This window comes from Amphibalanus amphitrite, unplaced genomic scaffold (genome assembly GCF_019059575.1).
Source record: "Amphibalanus amphitrite isolate SeventyFive unplaced genomic scaffold, NRLGWU_Aamphi_draft 001613F_arrow, whole genome shotgun sequence".
NCBI lineage: Eukaryota > Metazoa > Arthropoda > Thecostraca > Balanomorpha > Balanidae > Amphibalanus > Amphibalanus amphitrite.
Genome location: NW_024883106.1, coordinates 116,947 through 139,194, shown reverse-complemented (window position 1 = coordinate 139,194; position 22,248 = coordinate 116,947). Strand labels below are relative to the sequence as shown.

General features: G+C 49.2%; 1 protein-coding gene across 1 annotated transcript; it reads left to right on the top strand.

The window, feature by feature from the left end:
• Nucleotides 1-2,615: 2,615 nt before the first annotated feature.
• On the top strand, nt 2,616-22,248 carry LOC122374151 (sarcoplasmic calcium-binding protein-like; the record flags this gene model as incomplete). The annotated part of the gene is made up of 4 exons (XM_043352736.1): nt 2,616-2,782; nt 6,289-6,418; nt 11,824-11,927; nt 21,526-22,248. Coding segments are annotated over 4 exons (530 nt in total), but the record flags the coding sequence as incomplete, so codon positions are not given.

Here is a 22,248-nt window from a genome sequence, read left to right as displayed (position 1 = left end):
TCTCTCTCTCTCTCTCTCTCTCTCTCTCTCTCTCTCTCTCTCTCTCTCTCTCTCTCTCTCTCTCTCTCTCTCTTTCTCTTTGATAGGACGCATCGGCGCAACTTGAACTAAAGGCAAATGTTTCAACTAGACTTAGGTTAAACTTGGTCGCCTTTCGGAGCTGATCAGTGAGCAAAGCTCTCCCTCCATTCACCAGTCTCCGTTGTCTCGCTGCCGGGGCCCCGGCTGATCGTTCACTGTTGACGCGCAACAAACATTGGCCAGCTAAAGTGGCTGAATGACTGACAGCTGACCCAAGAGTCTGATTAGAGCTCGTCCCATTAGAAGCCGCCGACTGTAAAAATGTCAGCATACCTCTCCATATCCATACCGGCGCTGATAATTTTGCTTGCCTTGCCACAAGCCAACATTGGCGCAGCTTGGTGACCTGAACGGATATACTGTCAAGTGACGTTCGAAGCTGGTATTCAAAGCACTCACCCAGTCCCAGAGGCAATCACTCCTATTTGATTATTTTCTGTTGGGTCTAAGCGAACCGCCCAACTCTGGTATCGCGTAGGATGCTGTGCCGGCGGGCGGCAGTGTCGGGCGGCACAGCCTACAGAGTCGGGGGGCCGCCAGCCCTGGCTGCAGCGATGCGCGCCAATACACCGTTCGCAGTTTACATAAAATGGAGTCTGTTAACCCGCGCCCCGCTGGGGGGGGGGGCAGAATCTGCCCCCCCTCCCGTTTTTCGCCAATAACTTCTAAACACGTTACGCCAGCGACGTCAAACTTTCAGTACCTTATCATACATCAATTTGACACGTTCCCTGAAAATTTGAGCGAAATCCGTCGGAAAATTTTTGAAAAATTGACGTTTTAGTGACGTCATGTTCGCCATTTTCGCCTCAAAAACGGCAAAATTTCAAACGCCGCTAACATCTTCATTTTTAAAGGAATCAAGACGTAACAAAAAATGTTATACGTGATTCTACTTTGTCTATCAAATGGCTATCTCGGTTTTTTGAAAATTTTGGATTTTGGCCAAAATTTTTTCCAAAAAACTGACTTTTTTGGGAAAATATTTATAAAATCCAAAATTTTGAGTTTATCGAAAAAACCGGAATATATGTCAAAGACGAGGTCTATGTGCACCTACATACCAATTTTTAGAAGAATCGGTTCAAAAATGTGGGAGTTATTCAAAATTTTATGACGTCACGACACACAAAATTTTTGAAAAATGATTTTTTGGAAGTTCTAGACCTCGTACGGAAACGAAAATAGCACCATTCGATTCGCCGTGAAAAACTGCATCGGATAGACACCTTTTTAGGCCTTAACAACCAACTTCAAAATTTGACCTCACTTGACCTGACCTTGACCTGACCTCGACCCGAAATTCATCCAGAGGTGGTCCATATCACTTATTGAGTGTGCCTATTGAATTCCATGAGTAAAATGACCCATAAAACATGTGTCGCACATGCCCTTTTCTATATTTTGTTTTTGGTGACCTGACCTGACCTGACCTGACCTTGACCTTGACCTTTGAATGACATTGTGTGCAACGAATATTGTCTTGGTAGTCTAAGAACACGTTTTGGGCAATCAGTCTCAGTCCATTCTTCGGCAACTACGGTGCAAGGCCGATACTGTAGAAACTTGCATTTTGTACCCTTGACCTGACCTTGACCTGACCTCTGACCTACTTAAGCAAAAAAATTTGGGCTCTTAAGATCCGCCTTGTTGAGAGCTTTCGATTGCCGTTTTCCCCGTCTTTCTACGACCATCGGTTCGGAAGTTAGACAGGGGGGCAGAATCTGCCCCCCCCCCCCCCAGCAGGGCGCGTATGGCTGAATAGCCCAGCGGGGCGCGGGTTAATGTGCACTTGCAGGGTGATGTGTAACATGTTTGTTGCTGTTCTTTTTCATCTTTTGCCATGACGTGTGTGTAGGGGGGTAACACTCTTTATTTTTATTTTTATTCTAATTATAATTAAGCACACCTAATCTTCTCCGCTGACCGCTAACATTCCTTCGATTATCCATATGTTTAGAAATGAGAAATGTGTATCAATAAATTGGTACTGAACACATATGGTAATTCTGATAAGCACTGAAACTAAAAAAAAACTGAAAGAGCTATGTAGCAAAGGAATCGCACAAGCCGGTCCCGTAGCTCAGTTGGTAGAGCGTTGGACTCCGCGTGGTGAGAGCACGCGTTCCCGGTTATAACAGTACGGGTTCGAAGCGCGACGGGCGCTTGACATTTATGGGCCTCCTGACAGGTATGGTTGCGGTTGGTGGCAGGACGTAGCCAGGCGAAGTCAGTGAGGAGACCGGCCGTGCGCGGCTATGTGCGCACGTTAAACTTTGGACTCTAAATTCTGCCATAGAACTGGAATTGCGCGATCGGAGGGTAGAGGGCAGGGTCACCGCAACAAGCCTCGCTTAGCGGTGGCTCTGTCCTTGTGAACCCTTCCTATCAAAAGGTTCGGACTAAAAAAACAAAAACAAAAAACAATGGAACCAGTGAAATAAGCCTTCTGCATAGCCTATACGACTACACGTGATAGCAGAATTAATTAATATCTTGGACGCAACTAGCCAGACTCTGTTTTCCACCTTCAGACATTGACAACAACGGCTACCTCGACAAGAACGACTTCGAGTGTCTGGCGGTGCGAACGTCGGTCATTGAGAGCAAGGGCGAGGTGAAGCCAGAGAAGTATGAACAGAACAGGAAGGTCATGCGGAATCTCTGGAATGAGATCGCTGACCTTGCAGACTTCAACAAGGTATGTCACACATGGGGCTTGACAACAGCGCCTACGTCATATTAGTGACTTTTACAGACTATGGATCGGGATAACTTGGCATATTCTGTTTCCATTCCCTTTTAATATGAGTTGTTTTGTTTCCGTTATCATCATATTTTCATTTCTTAACCCTTCACTTTGTTGCATGACTTTTGCTCAGAGCATTCCGATGCAGGCTACACGGTTCATCTTCCCAGCTGCAATAACATTGCAGCAATAGGTTATGGCTGAAACAAAATAATTGCTCATTACAGGACGGCGTCGTTTCGATTGACGAATTTAAAGCCGCCGTAAAAAAGGTTTGCGTTGGAAAGTCGTACAGCAACTTCCCTCAGGCCTTGAAGGCTTTCGTCGACAAAATGTTCGCTTCAGTCGACCTGAATGGTAAGAAAGATGGTGCGCTCAAACTAAAAAGTTGTCAAAGTATTGTGCCGCTTTTCAGCTACTTACATGTGCTTACATTTTGTGGCTTCTGTTATTAACAGCTTACATATGTAAATAATTAGCATTTCAAAGCTGCTTGTAACAGAACTGTAAATAGTTGCGGTAAAAATATCAGAACAATGTAGCCGCATGATGAACAACGTCGTTACCGTTGTTTGCCGCCCTGTCTATCACGGCAGTAGTCAATAGATTTTAGCTTGTAGTCATGTTGATTGCGTGTTTATGCTAAACTCGCAAACATTACAGAGCACAAGTATAGTTGATCACATCAGCAGTCCTGTAAAACTGAAAATTTAGCGCAACTGTGGCGCGTATCTGAGTGACACTATCAAAGATACCAATTGCACAATCACACCAAATAAAGGTTCATTGAATACCCTTCCTAAAAAACGAGTCTATGCACGGTTTCACCATTATTTTGTTTATTGGTCTTCATTTTGTTTACCATGGGTTAACTTGACTCAAATTTTTATATAGTCCCTATCTAATATCCCCCCCCCCCATTAGCGTTTCCATACATACATTATAGGCATTTCTTTTGAAATAGACTATATGGGTGCATTTGAGACCCCACTACGCAAAGTCCTTCTTTTTGGATTTTTTTTGCAAGTTTTATTGCAATTCCCTGGGTTTTCTTTTGTTAAGTACAAAACTAATGTTCTATGTAGGAATTTCTATTTTTATACTAAGTAAAAACTATGTTAAAACTCGTTTTCCTATCACAGCCGCAAAGCGACACATTTGTTTGACAGCTTCTTGCCATCTGCAGGCAAGTAACATTAGTGTCCTGTTGAGCTCTCTTATGCCTTGCCATGACATCATTAGGTATGTATGTATATGCACAATGAGTTATGTACATCTAATCATAGGCTAGTGTGTCTGCCATTGATTAGAAATAATGATCAATGCCTAATTTTAAAAGCAGTGTGCACTGTACTCGAAACTATAACCACTGTAATATATCAATCGGTTTACCATAGCGGATATCCTGCCCCCGGACGGGTTTGGACTCCGAGCTGACCACGCTCTGAGTGACCGTACCGCCACCGCAGGATGGTCAGGTCTCAGTCGAGGAGTTCAAGTCGGCCGTGAAAAACGCCTGCGTCGGGAAGCCGTTTGACGCATTCCCCGGCGCGCTAAAAGCGTTTATCTCATCCCACTTTGGCACAGTGGACGTGAATGGTAGGGGAGCATCCGCGACTCAGATGACAAGGAATGAGACTAGTGTCCCGGAATGTGATCGAATGCACCCGAATGTGGTCGGAATGCGACCGGAATGTGGCCGGAATGTAGCACCGACCCCGAATGATCTCCGCTCGACCCTCGAACCCAAAGGCTCGGCCAATGTTCAAATGTTGAGTTTGAAAGCTTGACATTTGGCGGACTCTCTGCAATTGGTAGTGAATAAGCTCCTTATCAGGCAGTCTGTTGGACTGTTGTGAAGGAACTTTACAATATGCAATGCCGTGTAACGACAAACGCTGTGCTTTATTTTGTGGGTTATGAAGTTTGTTTCTGTGCATGTGTGTTAGTGAAGTGCATTGTTGAGTCAAGTGTGCCGGCAGATTCCGTGTTTTAAGTCCCTTGTGCTGTGTTACAAAAGTGGGTGCGTGGCTGCCTCTTGTTTATTGCCAAGCCCTGTGTCGCGCTGGGTCCCATTGTACAATGTACAGTCTTGTCAACTGTGTCATCGCGTGCTATTGGCTATAGCACTATATGTATATGGCTCTGATAATCGGAGGTCATGAATCTATGATCATATTGAATAATGGCCATATCATCATGTGATCTTTTGGCCCAAGCATACCTGATATGAACAAGTCATATACCCATAACATTTCAATTAGAGTTGCAAAGTTTCCCCCAAAGGCTGCTACCGGCACCGCCCCGCCCCACAATTTTTTTGGGGGATACCGGCATGCTACCACGCCCAAAGCAAAAACACCACCAAATTACCGGCATACTAAAAAACCTGCATTATTGATTCCAGTTTACCCCTACAAGAGATGCCACATTTTCCTCTTAGTGTCCAAAGTTTGAATCATATGCTAATAATTTTTTTTTGTGCAAAACCAAAAATACCGGCATGCTACCGGCAAGACATGCCAGATACCACAAAAAACCTGCGGTAGTGAAAAATTACCGGCATGCCGGTAATGCGGTAGGGAAACTTTGCAACTCTAATTTCAATCTTCAAAATATCTTAATATGAGACAATACATCAGTAATATGAGAGAATATTTTTTATAGCCTATCTTCCAGTTGAGTGTGCACGTTTAAAAAAATGTGATTTTAAAGTCCTTAGATGGTCATAAAATTTCAGCATTTTTATACTTAAATAAAATAATTTGCAAACATAGTTAATTCAATGTTATCATAAACAAAGACCAAAGTAAATGATCAGTCACTTAATTGTTCAATCTAATGATTTCTTCCAAATTTGCGCACGTTGTTGCATCGCGAAATTTTGATTTATAAAAGTTGCTACATATATAAATGGTCTGTTCTGTAAAAGGCCGATCATTTTCCTCGAACATTCCATATTTATATTGCAATTTGGTTGTACTACACGATTGCACTTAAACGCACTTATAGTGTTTTTCATTGAAGTGATTCAGGCACCGGATCCTCCGCTGTGAATGCCATGCATTTTTGTCATGCAGAATATCGACATCATCTTCTGTCGTGACACGGCATCGACACCTCACCTGCGCCGCCCAGTCGTGGCAGAACCATAACGCTATCATTTTCACCTGCATGTCCTATCCTACATAATCTGGTATTCGAATACTGACCAGCATATGCAACCAAGACTACATCCAAATATGCATGCCTCACTAACTAAAAACCACTCACAGGATTTTCTTCACTCACCGACAACGATACTAACCCCCGCAACGGAAGGCCTCCGCTTGCGGCGCCAGAGATCTACGCGTGCCGTGTGTGCGTATGGGAGGGTAGGTGTGTGTTCTGGTGTGCTCGCATGCAGGCGTGCTCCCTGCTCGCGTGTGCTCCCGCTGACTGAGAGCACTTCTCTCCAGGACGGCCAGGTCTCAGTCGAGGAGTTCAAGTGTGCCATCAAAGACACGTGTCTCAATAAGGAGTACGACGAGCTGCCCGACGCGCTTCGGGCGTTCATCGGCTCTCTCTTCTCCACAGTGGACGTCAACGGTATGGTGGCGGGCTGGATTGTGGGGATGGCTGGATAACGGCAGTGGACTGTGGGGATGTCTGGACAGTATGACAGTCGACTGGATTGTGGACATGACAGCGGACTGTGGTGGCGACTGGTGACTGGATAGTATGACAGCCAACGTGTGGGTAATAGGCATGACTGAGGGGCGAGTGGAGAGTATGACGGCGGACTGCACAAATATGCCAAACACTCCACTAAAAGCCAAATGGCATTGAAAGGCAGCGAGTCAGCAAAACCTTCTTGCCTCAAATACCTTTTCACTCACTGAAGCCGCTGTGTTTACATAATGAAAACTTCACCCCGCCAGATTCTTTTTACTGCTACGATTCTTTTCATTTTCACGATCTCGTGCATTCGGATAGTAACCCGTTAGCAATGGGGAATCATTTATCACACTAGCTGCGCGTAAAAGAGTGAATGCTTCCCAATGACCTTTCCAATAATTCATCAAAAAACTGTCGTTTTCTATGACAATAGCTGTATCGAAACATTGCAATGCATAAATGCCGTTTACGCTCGAGCCAGGATTGTCACTGGCCACCTTGCCAGTAAAATCTGCCATCCTTTCAGCACCGTTTCCCATCCTTGACAGCCCTGAATTATTGCGGCCATCTCTCTCGTGACTGTCACCGTCTGCCTCCGGGCTCTGCGTGCACCGGCTGCGAGAGGCTGGCGGAGTCCGGGGCGCCGCGCTGGCCGGTCAGATACAAACGCGCTGGCCGGTCAGATACAAACGCGCTGGCCGGTCAGATACAAACGCGCTGGTCGGTCGCCGGGAACGCGGCTGTCATGGGACACCGACGGAGACGGAGCGATCTGCTCAGGTTACCTGGCGGTATCTCCGCTGTCAGAGAGCTACTGAAGAAGAGCTGTCAGAAGTCCAACGCAGAGCTGTCAGCGTCGTTTCAGTGGCAGATGCTCCCTCTTCGATCTCACATGGGAGCCGCTACATACCGTCCTCCTGGCGGAGCCGCTAACTCCTGGTCCTTATCTGAGAGGCTCGGTCCCTCGGCCTCTCCGCTCTTACCTGGGGGCACCTAACTGCTCACCCTAACCTGAGAGACACTCCCAGTACTCACCTGGCAAGCCGCTCCATATCTGATCTCACCTAGCCCCGTCCTCACCTCCCCTTCCCCGATTCGCTCTCGCAGCGTCCTCACCAGCCTCTACGGACGGCCTCGCGTCGTCTCCGCCGACCGATCGCGACAGGCGCCCGGAGGCCGATTCGCTCCGATCATTCGGACCCGTCGCCGGCGTCCGCAGTCGACCGGGGCGGACCTACATCCGGTCTGTCTGCCCGGTTCGGGGCGGGGAGGGGAGGGAAGCTCGAATCAACCTGAGGGGCCGCTCGAGCCGGCTGCGCTGCACCAAGTTCAGTCGACGAGCAAATTAACGAGCTGGCGTCCGAACCAGGCGGCGAGACGACAGACGGGCATTGCCGGGCGGCGGGGGAGAGCGGGAGGGGAGATGAGAGGTGGGAGGGAGAGCTGAGGACCGGGGAGGGGAAGGTTGGAGAGCTGAGGGCTAAAGAGGTTGGCAGGGAAGATTTGAGGGCTGAGGAGGGTGGGAGGAAGGGCTGAGGGTCGGGGAGGGACTTCAGGGAACTGGGGGAGCTGACTTTGTAAGCTCCAGGGAACTGGTAAAGCTAAGGGCTGTTAACTCTAGGGAGCTGCAGGGAAGCTGAGGGCTGTTGACTCTAGGGAGCTGGGGGAAGCTGAGGACCGTGAGCTCCAGCCCCCAGGAAGCCCTCAGATGTGAATTAAGATGCCGGCGAGAGTTAAAGAGAAAAATAAAGCTGCCTGGGCCCTGTTTCACCGGTGATAGCAGCTTGATAGCAGCACGCTGCTATTACACGTGTCAAATTGGGTTTCCATGGAGACGTCAACAAGCCTATTCCTCCCAACACTACCAGAAGTGTGACGTCAGCTCGTGAAATGGAATAGCAGCGTGCTGCTATCACCGGTGAAACAGAGCCCTGGAGGTAGAACTGGGAGTGGGAGAGCTAATAACAAAGATAGGCTGGGCTTGGAAAAGAATATGACTAAGAAGCCACTGCTGGGGATGGGAGAATCTGGAGCCGGGTTACGACCCCGCGGGGGTGGGCAGCTGACGACCAGATCCGGTCAGCAGCGGAGGGTGAAGCTCTTCATGGGTCAGGAAGACTGCCTTTTATTTACAAGTCAGCCAAACACGGTGGTTTAAATTTTGAAAGTGTTTTACATTTGTTGTTCATCAAGGGTCAGTGATACCTACTGGATAGGAGTGTCCTTTGTCAAGCTATAATGAATTTCAAATGAGAAAATAAAGTGAAGTGCGAGCCAATTGATTTTTACCGTACAGTTGATTTGAAGACCAGAAAAAGCGAATGTAACGCCTGCGGCTGCTCCTCCGGCTATGTCCCGAGGCGAGAATTGGATCGACACGGCTGGCCGATGAAGGCTCCGCTCCACAACAGATCCGGGCCGCTTCGGATGACGGCCGGAAGCCCCGCAGATCCGGGGGAGGTGCGCCGTGCGATTGGTAACTCAGCTCAGCCCCGACAACTCCGCCAGCGGAATTCTCAGGAGGAGATCGGATAACATCGAACACCTTATAGACCGCTCCACTTTATTTAAAACGGTACTCATCGTGCAACTTTCAGCCTCAAAAGCATCACGGACCGTCAATGCGGTGGGTTAGCAGCTCCACTTTCATCTTTCCCTGTGTTCATTCTCGACAATCCCACTAAATCCTCACAAGACCTAAAAAAGCTCATCAAAGACTGAAGTTCCACCATGCCACGTCGGCTTCGTTCGCGACCAATATGTCGAAACTGAGTCAAATGGGAGACGAAGGGGCTGCAACAGAAGTCTGCCGCAGTCAACTGCACCCGAACTCCCGTAATGTCAACAAGTTCTGCCGGCCGCTGGCCTCCGATCAGCGCAGTACCGCCCGGCCGGCCGGGTCTGCCCGGCGACCGGAATCGGCCGGCCAGGTGGGATCGATCGACACCAAACCGTCTCACCCACCCGGTCCGTCCCGTCCCGTCCCGTCCGTCCCGTCCCGTCCCGTCCGTCCCGTCCCGTCCCGTCCGTCCCGTCCCGTCCCGTCCCGTCCGTCCCGTCTCCGTCCCGTCCCGTCCCGTCCCGTCCCGTCCCGTCCCGTCCCATCCCGTCTCGGGGGTCGCAGCTGTCGTTCGCTCTCTGGTTTAGCTTGTCACAGCCATAAACGGGGATCAAGTGCCGCCGGGAGCGGCGCCGCGCGCCAGTCGCAGGTGCCTGGTGAAGATGGGTGACACAGGTCGAACGGAGAAGGGTCACGGTGAGGCAATCTTTGCGCCGGGCCGACTCTCAGCGAGCAACAGCTGATCAGCTGAGTCGATGACAGGGCGGGGTAGGAGGACAGCCCACGACGCATTAATTCACCATAGTAACGAGGGGTAGGCCTCACCCGGTGACAAATTCTAATGTAAATAAATGCTGAAATAAAGTTCATTACGCCCATAAAGAAACGTTATCAATGTCTCAACTGTCTTAGCTCGACATGCATTTGCAGAAAGATTCTTACCGCGACGTACAAAAGTAGGGTAGGTAGAGTGCAGCCAATTGGCAGTATTGATGAGTGCAAGTCAGAAAGCTTTCTGCGGCAGGCCGCCCGTGACCTGACCGATCGAGTGTGACGCTCGACGCCAGTGCAGTGGCAGCAGACGAGGACCTGGGATTAGAATCACCGGCACACTCGTACAGAGTGAATTGGTGTAAAATATTGCAGCGTAAGGTTCCAGCTTTGGAGATAAGCAACCTGGGACCGGAATCAATTACGGCCGAGGCGAGTAGGTCCTCTGAGGTTTCAGTTTCTCGGGACCGATGGGGTCCAGACCGGACCGGACCGGACCGGACCGGACCGGACCGGACCGGACCGGCGCGGCGGTGACCGGTCAGTACCGGTGCGGGCTGTGGACCAGTGCTCTGCGCAGGGGGCGGGGCTGGCGGCGGTACCGGGCAGAGGTCAGCGGCGGGTGAGAGCTGCAGAGGGGGCGATAGCAGCCCGGCGCGGCTCGGGGGCCGCGGCCGCGCCCGTGAGGTCAGGGGGCTCGGCCCGGCCGGAACTGACGCGGCCTGCCGCATACTCGGTAATCGTGTATTGATCGGGTTACCGTTTGTCCTACACACAACTCGCAGCTGGTCGCCACATTATCGTGTTTGTTCGGGTGTGATATTGCTTTTTATTGCTTAGAGGAAAGGGATAAAGGGTTTATGGTCGTGAAAGTGGTCTTACAGATTAGCCATATTTGTCATTATTATCTTCCATGTAATTACGTCATACACCCATTTGTATCAACTCAATACATTGGTGGATACAGGTGGTATAGGCATTTGTCCTTCGGAAGTGTTTAAAATGTTATCATTGAAGAATAGGCTGCATTGGAAACAGAGCAAACTATCTTCAATACATTTCAAAAAGGAGTGTGACGATTTCACTTTTAGCATGCTATGAAGCATATTTCCAGGCGCCTGATGTTGTTCAAGGGTGGAGGATGCCTAGCATGCCGACTCTACGTCTGAATATCGTTTCATCACGTTTGAATCGCGCCAACACTAACAATATGACAAACCACTTTCCGGGAACATTTGATTATTTTAGTTTGACAGCCCGTGCTTGTCCTAGTCAAGATTACTATAGTCCTAGTCTTGACTCATGACCGTTAAGTTCAAAGGTTTTCCGCGCTCAGAAGTCAGTTCATATCTGGAAGATCGCGGGGGCGTTACGCTTTGAAGCATAGGATCAAATATAAGACATATGTCAGGCTAGTCACCTGTCAAGTTGTCAGTATCAAATAGCTTCACTGGCTTCACTGTAACTATGTGGTCTGGCACTTATATTTTTTACCTTTTACATACTCTTATCCTCGGCTTTTGTGTCTTCAGGATTTACCATTTGACATGACCTGTCAAGATCGAACAATGACCTGAAACCGGGTGATGGCAGGCGACGGTCTGACAGAAGGTGACTGTCTCATGGTATGCCGGGCTGACAATCGGGCTGACAATTGGATGGTCTGATCTGACAGCGGACGGCCTAAGTGTTTGACAGGCGACGGTGTGATGAGCTGACAGGTCTGACGGTCTGACGGTCTCTGACAGTCTGATGACCTGCAGGTGACGGTCTGTTAGGTGTCGGTACAGTGGTCAGATGATCTGACAGTCTGACAGTCTCGACGGTCTGGTGATCTGACGGTCTGACAGTCTTTGGACTCTGCAGTTTAAAAATCTGGCAGGTGACGGTCTGATGGTCTGGTGGTCTGGTATTCTGACAGTCTCTGACAGTCTGATGACTTGGCAGTCTGACGGTCTGACGGTATGGTGGTCTGACGGTCTCTGACAGTCTGATGACCTGGCAGGTGACGGTCTGGTGGGTGTCGAGGAGTACCGGGTCGACTGTTGTAGTCGGCAGGCCTACAGCGACATCAAGGAGATCGACGACGCCTACAACAAACTCTGCAGCGTGAGTCTCGGCACACAGGGGCAATAAAAGTCAGCCCAGAAATAGACCATTTCTCAACGAAACATAAAATTACACTACTAATAATAGTAATAAGAATAATTACGGAGCGAGCGAAGCGAGCGAAGTCTTTCCTTAGATTAACGGAAATTTCTGAGTATGAGCGGCCGGCCGGCCGGCCGGCCGGCCGGCCGTGCGGACGCTTTTGCGAGGCTTATATCTCAGCAACCACTTGACCGATTTACACGCGGTAATTTTTGTAGGGTAGCTTCATTCCTTCTACCAAGTATTGGACTATTCCCGATGCATATAGGTGACCCCTTATGCACGTGCCACGTGCAAAACGAAGAGGTGTCAGTTTTGTAATTGTTGCAATATCTCGGTAACTACTTGGCCGATTGCGCTGAAAGCTGGCATGTAGGTAGGCACCCACTAGGCACTACATATCCATGTGCCAGAGTTGGGGTGCTGCTGCACGTGCGCACGTGCAGGGGTCGTTTCCAGATCTCGAGAACGGCTGGACCGATGGCGCTCAAATTTGGTACACGGTTAGGGACCAGTTAGTAGGGTGCCGTGCACAAGTCAGTTGGGACCCATTTTGAACGTGCGCACGTGCAGGGTGCCCCTCCCAGATCTCGAGAACGGCTGGGCCGATTGTGCTCAAATTTGGCACATCGCTAGAAACCGGTCAGTAGGGTGCCGTGCACAAGTCAGTTGGAGGTACCCCCTCGAAATTTCGCACGTGCAAGACTCACCCCCTCGCTCGCTCCGTTAGTCGCCCCAAAAGGCGCTATACTGGTGTTATATATAAATAATTTTATATATGAATTAAGATAATGATTATCATAATCAAAATCATCATTTATCATTATCATCATCGCCATATAATATCATGACACTTTAATGGGCATATCTATCAGTATACATACGACCAGCACCAATCGATGGATAATACTGCAGGCCGGGCTCCATCCACTTGTCAGGCCGTTTGCCGTCTAATTACAGACGGAGCTGAGCGGATATCCCAGGCAGGCAATGGACACTGAATCAGAGGCCCATTTCTCCGCGGACTCTTGGTATTTACGTTCTCCGGGAGGGTCTCCAATGTCATTGGTTAGCTGATGCACCGTCTTTCAGGCCGGTCAGTCAGGCAGGTCGTCTTCGGGTCATATAGAGATGTCAAAGGCCCCCATTGAAAGCAATGTTAGCGTAGGTCTCACTGTCTGTCCACTCAGCGCCCACTCGCCATACTGATATATTTATGTCATGCATTGATGTTGCCCTGCTGCCGCTCTGTATATCTTTCCATAGCCTATTTTTACATTGAAATGCGGGTATTATAACAATTATACTGCCGATGACATTATCGTATGTCATAAGAGTACGTTTGTTATTCTAATTGAACCATTATTGGTCAACAGCATCAGTTGGATTGGGCATTTACCATCACACCATCTCCCATTCCAATTATTAGTCTGCAGTGACGTTTTCTTACCGCGCTATTGGCAATCGTTGGTATTTCCCACAGTGTATATAAATAGTATTTCCTTCGTTTACCACTGTCCACTGCCTGCATCGGTCGTCAGTCCAACCTACCTCTCGGCGTGTCCACCCCTTACAATTCACTTGTCGACCGAGTCCCATCAGCCCGCCGCGGAGCGACCCAAGCAGGCGGGGGCGGCCAACTTGCGGCGGGTTCATTATCTCGGCTTCTCTGGGCAGAAATTCACCGGGCGGACGCAGTCGGGCACACGCTGCGAGTGATGGGCCGGTGACACGGTCTGAGACACAATTAATAAACTCCCGCTGCTTACTTTGCCGGAGTCTTCGAGAGAGACGCTCCCCAATCAACTTGTGCAATTTATGACGATCTAGCTCTGCAAATCTGAAAGGAAGCATCGTCGAAAATGCATTGCGAGTTGATAGCCAATTCTGCTTTTTAGAGCTTCATCGAGTTCATTAATCGGCACTAATGACGATTTTGGGTACGACTAAAGGGCGCCCGTGGCCGTGAGTCAATGCGGCCAATCAGTGAGTCTGCGCGACGCCCCCTGGTAACCTGTGAGTCAGTGCGGCCAGTGCGGCCCCCCTGGTGACTCCGGGCGCCCGCCCTGCCCCTGCCAGCGGCCGGTACCATCGATTGCCGGCTCTGTTCCCGGTCGACTGCGACCGGTCCCCGGCCTGTGACTGTCCCTAATGCGAGTCGACACCGGCAGCGGTCTCTGCTTACCAGACCGACCGGCCGGACAGCGCGGCCGGCGTCTGGCAACGCTCCTGGGACAATCTGGCAACACTTTGCCAACAATCTGGGCGCCGGTCTGGCAGCGGAACATACCCGGCACGCGGAGCATTCGGGAGCGCCGCGCACCGCCGCCGTTTGGCCGGCTCAGGGGTGCACACAAGGACACAGGACAATGCCAGCGCTATGACACAGCCGCCGCGGCTATTTCTGAGGTTATACCATTTCCCGACCCGACCTCATGATTGCTCGGTGGAGGCTGCCGGAATTTCGCCTAACTTGGCCCCGCGGAAAGTGGCTTTTCGAGGTCTCTGAGGGCAGGACTGTCTCCACTTTCAGCGTCCGTGCCGTGCTGGCCGGGCTAATTGAGCTTATCAGCTCTGTGACTTCCAGTTGTCAGCGGCTAGAACGGTCGAGCAGAGACGTTATTTCACTGTCAGATATAGCAGTGGGAGGTGACAGGAGCACGCACGCCTCCGCGACACCTGACATCTGCCGCTGTCAGCCTGTCGGCGCCGACTCGGGCGGCCGCTGACTGTCAGTTGGACGACTCAGAGCCTCTGGACTGTGAACGACTATTGGACACGGCCCGCGGCCTCTGCACACAGAAAAATATTAACACCGTTAGCGGTGTAACTGCACAGTACATATCTGAGCACTTGAGGAAAGTTAATTTAGTCCCTTCCCCGCTTACATTACTCGCGCTTCTAAATGAACACCAGGAAGAAGGTAATAGAACACTGTTAGGAGGGTTGGGTGTTTTGCTACATGTAGTAAAACACCCAACCCTCCTAACAGTGTTCTATTACCTTCAGTCCTGGTGTTCATTTAGAAGCGCGAGTAATTTAAGCGGGAAAGGGACTAAATTAACTTTCCTCAAGTGCTCAGATATGTACTGTGCAATTACACCGCTAACGGTGTCAATATTTTTCTGTGTGTGGGAAGAGCGCTCAGCGGTGCAGTTGCGGCCGAGCTACGAGAGCGGCCCGGGGCAGGACGAACCTGTTTGCATGCCGCAATGGTCAATGTTATTTTCAGTTTGACAAAGAACGACACAACTGGAGCGAACTGTACAGCTTCGTGGGCTGCAATTGCTTGTCCATGCAAAAAGCTGGCAAATGGAGTAATGTCAATGTTTGCGTTCTAAGGGTGCATGTTTTGCTTACTAAAGTGTTTGTCCTTCCACGTTGTGTTTCTCCCAAAAATCGACGCACGGCTCCGTGGGCAGTCCTATCCAATATGTTTGGGGTCGGGAAAGTGGATATCGTATTAGCGATGAGTACCGTAGATGCCGTAGCAAGGACGATTAAAGGGACCCTCCCACCTTCAAAAAAGTTAATGAATTGGCGTGAAAGTGATGTCCCTTGGTTCAGAAAGAGCGAAAACGAATATCTACCAAATTTCACCGAAAAATATTCACTGGTTTTCAAGATAGGGTAACTGTGGGGAAAACGCACCCCTGGGTTAAACGCCTCCCCTAAAAAAATCGTATTTCTTATCGACGGATAGGTGTTTTATCCTGTCTTTCAGAACAGTCAGCTGCTTGTTTACGTAGGTCCCTATTTCCGGTTCTGCGTCTTGAGGAGCAGCGTGGGTAGGTGCTGATGTTGGTTTTGGGTGTTATTTTTGTTGTTTTTACAGAAGATTCCTAAGATTTTGATGCCCTCTTTATATCACAAAACTTGCTATTGTGCACATCACTAAAAACTGCGTTTTATTGCCATTCTGGTGAATTTATTATGCTGCGGCGTTAGTGGCGCGTTTTTTGTCAATATTTTGTTGACCGGAAATGGAGTGGATGGGGAAAGACGCCTACTCGATGCATGGGGCAAGACGCCCCCAGTTTTCTGAAAGGGGGGCGTTTTGCACGGTGGTGAGAGTGCAGGGTAGCGCCCTGTAGGTGGGTGCCGAAAAGGCCTCTCCCTGTCCTTTTTTGCTGATATATCCTAAACGACTGCAGATATTGTCACCAAACTTTCAGGGCTCCTCCGGGCATCCATTTTACACATTGCAACACAATTTTATTCCAAAGGCTATGATAGGTTGACCACAAATGACGTCAGAATGACGTCAAGTTTTGCCATGTTTATCATTTTCTGTTGATGGATGGGGTGGGGGCGCTTTGCACATGGGTGTGGGCGTATTACCCAGGGTATGGGGCAAAACGCCCTTTTGTAAGGGTATGCGAAAACCTTTTTGGGGGGTTAACTACCACACGCAGGTGTCTTTTTTTGGTCTCAAAGCGTAGTAAAAAGAATGAGCTACATGATGGTGCCCAAAGGTTTGAGTAATCTGTGTTGGGTTGAGTGTCAGAAGGTTTCGCGCTTACTGGGGGCGTTTTTGACCTATTCACCCTATTAGGCTTTTACTTTTGTTTACTTTTTGGGATCTCCCCTGTTACTAGCGACTTTATTTGGAAGCAATAATTTGGCAGCCTTAAGGTGCGGCAGACGTTGCGCGCAAAGCAGCGTATACCACCACGTGTTAACGATGGTTTTAGTCTAAGATTTAAAAATCGTTAGATCTCCGCTGACGTCACAAATTCTAAGGGGGCATTCCAATGCATTAGCCCCTTAGAATCCGAAAACTGCAAGTTTGAAATTCCATATCTTCGAATTAAAGCATTTTTCGATGTTGTGAGTGCCCAAACCGGTGTTTGCAGGCCATGGCCACCAATTTGGCTATCTCAACTCAAAACTAATGTTAAGGTGGGAGTGTCCCTTTAACCCGCGCCCTGCTGGGGGGGGGTGTTTGAACACCCCCCCTTGTGGTTTTTCGCGAATATCTCAAAAACGGCGGCGCGGAGCGCCGCCGTTTTTGGTACACCTTATCATACATCAATTCTACATATGTTGTGAAAATTTCAGACCAAGGTCATTCAAGGTCAGGTCACCAGATCACTTGAAGTGACCTCACCTCATAAAAAGTTTCAATGTCTGTCATAGCTACACCGAGTGAGCGATCGCTTTGAAACTTTCAGAGATTGCTAAGAGCAATAGCATGTACAAAATGTATATCTCAGAATTTTGATATCGATGACCTAAGGTCAGGTCAATTTTGCGACCTCCCCATTATAAGTCAATGGGAGAAAATTGAAATGCGCCTCTTTTGGACGAAAGACATTATAAACACTCCCAAACGCTGAATTACAAGTGGTTTAGACACACTGAACATGAAAATGGTGTCCGTGACCCCTGTTTATGCCCTGAGGTCATCTTAGGTCACGAATGGTATCTAACAGTTTTTCGCAAATAACTTTTGATAGAGGCATGCTAGAGCGATGAAAACGCCATAGATGTGTTCAGCTCGACGATACGGATCGACTGATATGCAACATGACCCTTCCCGGTCAGGTCATGACCTTGACCTGAGGTCAAATTTTCAAGTTGACCTTTCAAGGTCAAGTTATAGTTCATTCGATGCGTCTTGACGAGAGGAACACGATGCCGGTAAAAGTAAGCTCGTACAAGGCTTGGGTCAAAAGTTATTGCAGAAAAACTGTTTCCGAAAAAATCGGCTATTTTTGCAGTTTTTGCCCCCTGCAGGCAAAACCGTTGACGTTAGGTCAAATTTGAGAAAATTACTCAGAAAGGGCGTTAATAGGGCTATCGAATGCGCTTTTCCGCGGCGCTGTAGCTCTATTGGTTCCCGAGTTATGCGTTGGCTTCTTGGAAATTTTCGACATTCGACCTGGAAATCGGCGAAATTTTGCCTTCAATGACCTCTGGTGACCTGACCTTTGACCTGACCAAAAAGTTGACCGAAGTGATTTCCTCATTATTTTTGACGCCCTTTCGAACGCCGCCTTCCGCGTATCGCTACGTGGCCCAGGAGCCGAGTTAGAAGGGGGGTGTTCAAACACCCCCCCCCCAGCAGGGCGTGGAAATCCAGGACCCCCAGCAGGGCGCGGGTTAAGTGCTAGAATTATCAGGTCACTCCTTGGCAAGTGTTTGTCCTTAGTCAAAGGCTTGCACAATACACATACTTACCCATTACCCATTTCACGCATAGGTACCGCACCAACTGCATGCCTATCATACGGTGTGTTTCTCAACAAATAGATAGGTAAGCCTGCTTCTGTACCAATTGCAATAGGTTAGTTTCGAAGGTAGGTACCTAACGTGTGTAAAAGATTCAATCTAATTTAGCAAATTCATTTTGGCACTCTTTTACCCCGCAGCTGCTGTTTTTTTCGGATCTCGCCGCTGGCGTGGGGGGAATGGGGCACTAAATAATGATGGTAACTCCGCCATTTCTGACAGCAACCATTCAATTCACCAATACCAAATAGTCAAAGCCAGACTCACGAGACAATAGGCATTCAAAAGCTAATGACCAAATGTTTTATTGAGTTTGGACGGTTTCAAGATATTTACTAGGTCCATCGGTAACCTTACAGGAAATCTTGTCCGTTGATTTTCGAATTTTAGCAAATTCCTCACAGCAATAGTGGTATTACAGACCTCGAAGCGTTAAACTATACATGAGCAAAGTAAATAATAGGGGTTTCCTCACGCAAATATAATCCAAAACAACTCCTCCCTCCCAGCATCAGCTAAGTTATTTTGCAAATTGGCCCCTCTTCACATTTTTGAAAGCTACATAAGCGTAGGTTTCCCTATTTTGCTATCAATTAAGTGGACACTGGTCTCACTTCATGAGCTGAGTGTAGGGCCTAGGGGTCACCTCTTCGCGAGGCAAAAACGAACGTTGAGGCTATTAAAAAGTCATTGGAGACCCAACGGGAGCCGCCAGTGTAAGTACATACGTCTTTTGGGGGAATATCTCGATGCTAAGGGGCTCTAGTGCCAATATAAATCACGTTACCTCCTGCTATCGATAGTGCTAAGCAGGATTGACCTTTGGATTACAGTTCCCTTTCAGGGCTTGTTGTAACGATTTCATGGCACCGACAGCTACTATCCCTGCAATATTTAGCAGGGAGACATTATCTCCAGCACGAAACGCGAGTTTACGATTGGATTGAGCAGAACTAAGCCTAAGTGGATCGCAAACAGATAGGCTGTATATTGAGCAGGCCTGTTTGAGATTGTGCTTATTTTCGATAACTAGCGCCCTGCAGGGCGTGGCGGACGGTGTTGGAATACTTTTTGCATATCAGGAAAGACAGCTCGATGCCGGCGTTTTCGGCCTCAATAATTCAGTAGCCTATTTTATTTGAGCGGTAAAATGTCCGACTCTGTTCGCATCACACAGTCACATCGTCAGCCTGGTTCTTTAGCACATAACTTCACAACTGGAAAAATGAATACTTCCGTCTCCACCAGCCAGTGCACTCCAGTTTACGGAATCGGCTCCAGCGGCGTAGTTTTAATTACGCCGAATAGCTCAAATCTTAAAAGAAAGTTCGAATATGACTGAAAAATTCGAACCCAGTGGCCATCTCAGCGTACTTAGCCCGGAGACATCTGTAAGAGCACATGCATATACATAGGATACGGTACCCACGAATTCTACTGCGTAAGTCGGGAAAGACCTAGACACGTCTGGATCTAGTCGGATAGTCTGATCCGTCTGATCTCCGCATCCGTCCAGACCCGTCCGGATTCAGACGGCGAAACGAGACTAATTCAGTCAAGAGCCATGGAGAATGGCCGCTACTCGGGCCGTCGCTGCTGTCGACCACCGACCACCAGATGGGTGTCGACCGCCGACCGAGTGCCGACCATCATGGGACCGCCGACCGTCGACCACCGACCACCGACCACCGACCGCGTGAGAACAGTCGACTGTCGACCGTCGACCCACGACCACCGACCGCGTGAAAACAGTCGACCGCCGACGGCCAAACGGGGATCGCCCCGGGATGACGGTGCGAAATTATGGAGAAGCTCTCACGTCGGCACTGAGATGTCGGGAGGCTGAAAGTGGATTCGATGATGATTTGATTGTTGAGCGGTGCGTTCGCTATTCGGTAACGCAGTTCTGCCGCCGCGCAGCCACACTGCGAGCTAAAGGACATCGGTATAAATCATAAAGTCGACTTGGCATTCGTTGATAACGTATCGTAATAAAACTCATTCCGTAAATGATCTTTCTGCAGTTTTGTTTCTTTCACAAGCAAACATACAATTGGAACAAATTACCCTTAGAAAAGATGTTAGATGACAATGATTAGGTACTAGGCACCTTTCGTTTGAGCTTAAACTATCTACAATATCCTTATGTGTTGACCAAAAGAAAGCAATAATTTGTCTAAGAAACATCTTAAATGCTAATTACGTGCCATTTTCCTTTTTTCGATCTATACGGAAGCGAAATTAAATCTTGCTGCATCGTGGCACCGGCTAAAGGCAGAAAATTGAGAGAAGTGGCATCGATCTAATTCCCAGCCGCTGCCCTCTGGAGCGGAGCAGCTGAATACAAAACCACCTCAGGCGGAAACAAGAAGAAGCCTAAAAGGCGACTCACAGCTCAGTCTGACACCTTTGGTAATGAGATATGGAGGAGCCGAGATTATTTCTTCCTAGCTCCTTCTCTGGAGCTGCTGTGAATTAGCCATTATATAGGCACACGATGCCTTCCTTAACCCTGAAAGGTTTGCAACCGACCAAGGTGTTTTTGTTTATAAGCTGCTCATTTCCTGTCGGCAATTGGTAAATAAACAAATAAACAGATAATAGTTGAATAAACTTTCCGCGACAGACATGTAGCGATGTCTCATAGGCCCATAGCTGCAATTTGAAACGGAAGTGTCTGGAAGAGGAGATTGAAAATGGGGGATACAGCTAATTTTCCAGCTTTTGCAGCTAATTTGATGTTTAATTCCTTGCGCTGCTATTCAGATGAATTAAAACCACGGTGGGTAGGTCAGCCATATTGCTTCAGTGTTCGATCAGGGAGCGAAAACACAGAGCAGTTCCGTACACAAAATTAGCTTGAGTTTATCGACCAAATAAATATTATCACTATCGGTTCCCGATCTCGGTTATTTTGGAGCGTGAGGTGCTGACGGAATGTTCATAGCGGTCCTCACCGGGGCCCCCGGACGGGCCTCGGCCTGTCACCCCTCTGACGTCCGCCTGTCACAACTCTGACGTCTGCCTCATGGCTCACCTGAATTTGACCTCCCGCCTGACTCAGCCACCTCGCCTGACTCGCCTCTGACTTGAGCCTCCCTCCTGAGTCCTGACTGACTCACTTCATACATAGGACCTGCCGCTCGCCTGACTCGCAGCTGACTCGAACCTCCCGCCCGCCTGACTCGCAGCTCTGACTCGGGCCTCCCGCCCGCCTGACTCGCAGCTGACTCGAAACTCCCACCCACCTGACTCGCAGCTCTGACTCGGGCCTCCCGCCCGCCTGACTCGCAGCTGACTCGAACCTCTCGTCTTTTGGCAGGCGGAGGACAAGAAGAAGGGCGGCATCGACCTGAAGCGGTTCCAGGAGCTGTACGCCCAGTTCATCGGCAACCCAGACGAGACGATCGGCGCCGTCTACCTGTTCGGGCCGCTGCAGGAGCTCAACTGAGACCGCGGGCCGAGCCGAGGGACCGTCCCGGGGCCGCCGCCAGCACTGCCCGCCCAGTCCTCCTCACAGAGCGGCGCCGACCGGACCCGGCCGCCGACCCGACCGCGGAAGCTGTGGTGGCTGCGTCCTCTACTGGTCCGCAGACGGGCGCAGCATGGCGCTCCGCTGTCCGCCGGCAAAACATCTGTGGCATTCTACATCGCTTGGTATCGACAGTTTGTCCTGCAGCCTCCCCGCGAGCGCACAAGAAATTGTCTCATTTTGGATTAGATTAACCCAAAATAAGAATAAAAATAAAGACGATGTGATTCGATCTATAAAATTAAGGGAATATAGCAGCAGCTAACTATATGTAAATTGTCTTAAATGGTCAGCCTATCGACTCCTTCTGGGAGTGATCAGCATGCTTGCAGCGACAATGTTTCCCATTCAACTATTGAGTGCGGCTGTTCTGCCCCTTCCAGTCCTTGTGACTTATGTACATATTTATGAATGTATCCCATACGTGTTGTACATGCTGATAGGCCGACAGGCTTCTCTGACAACGTCGCTGCATGCTCGAGTGAAGTCAAATACATGCTGCCCGGTCTGTGT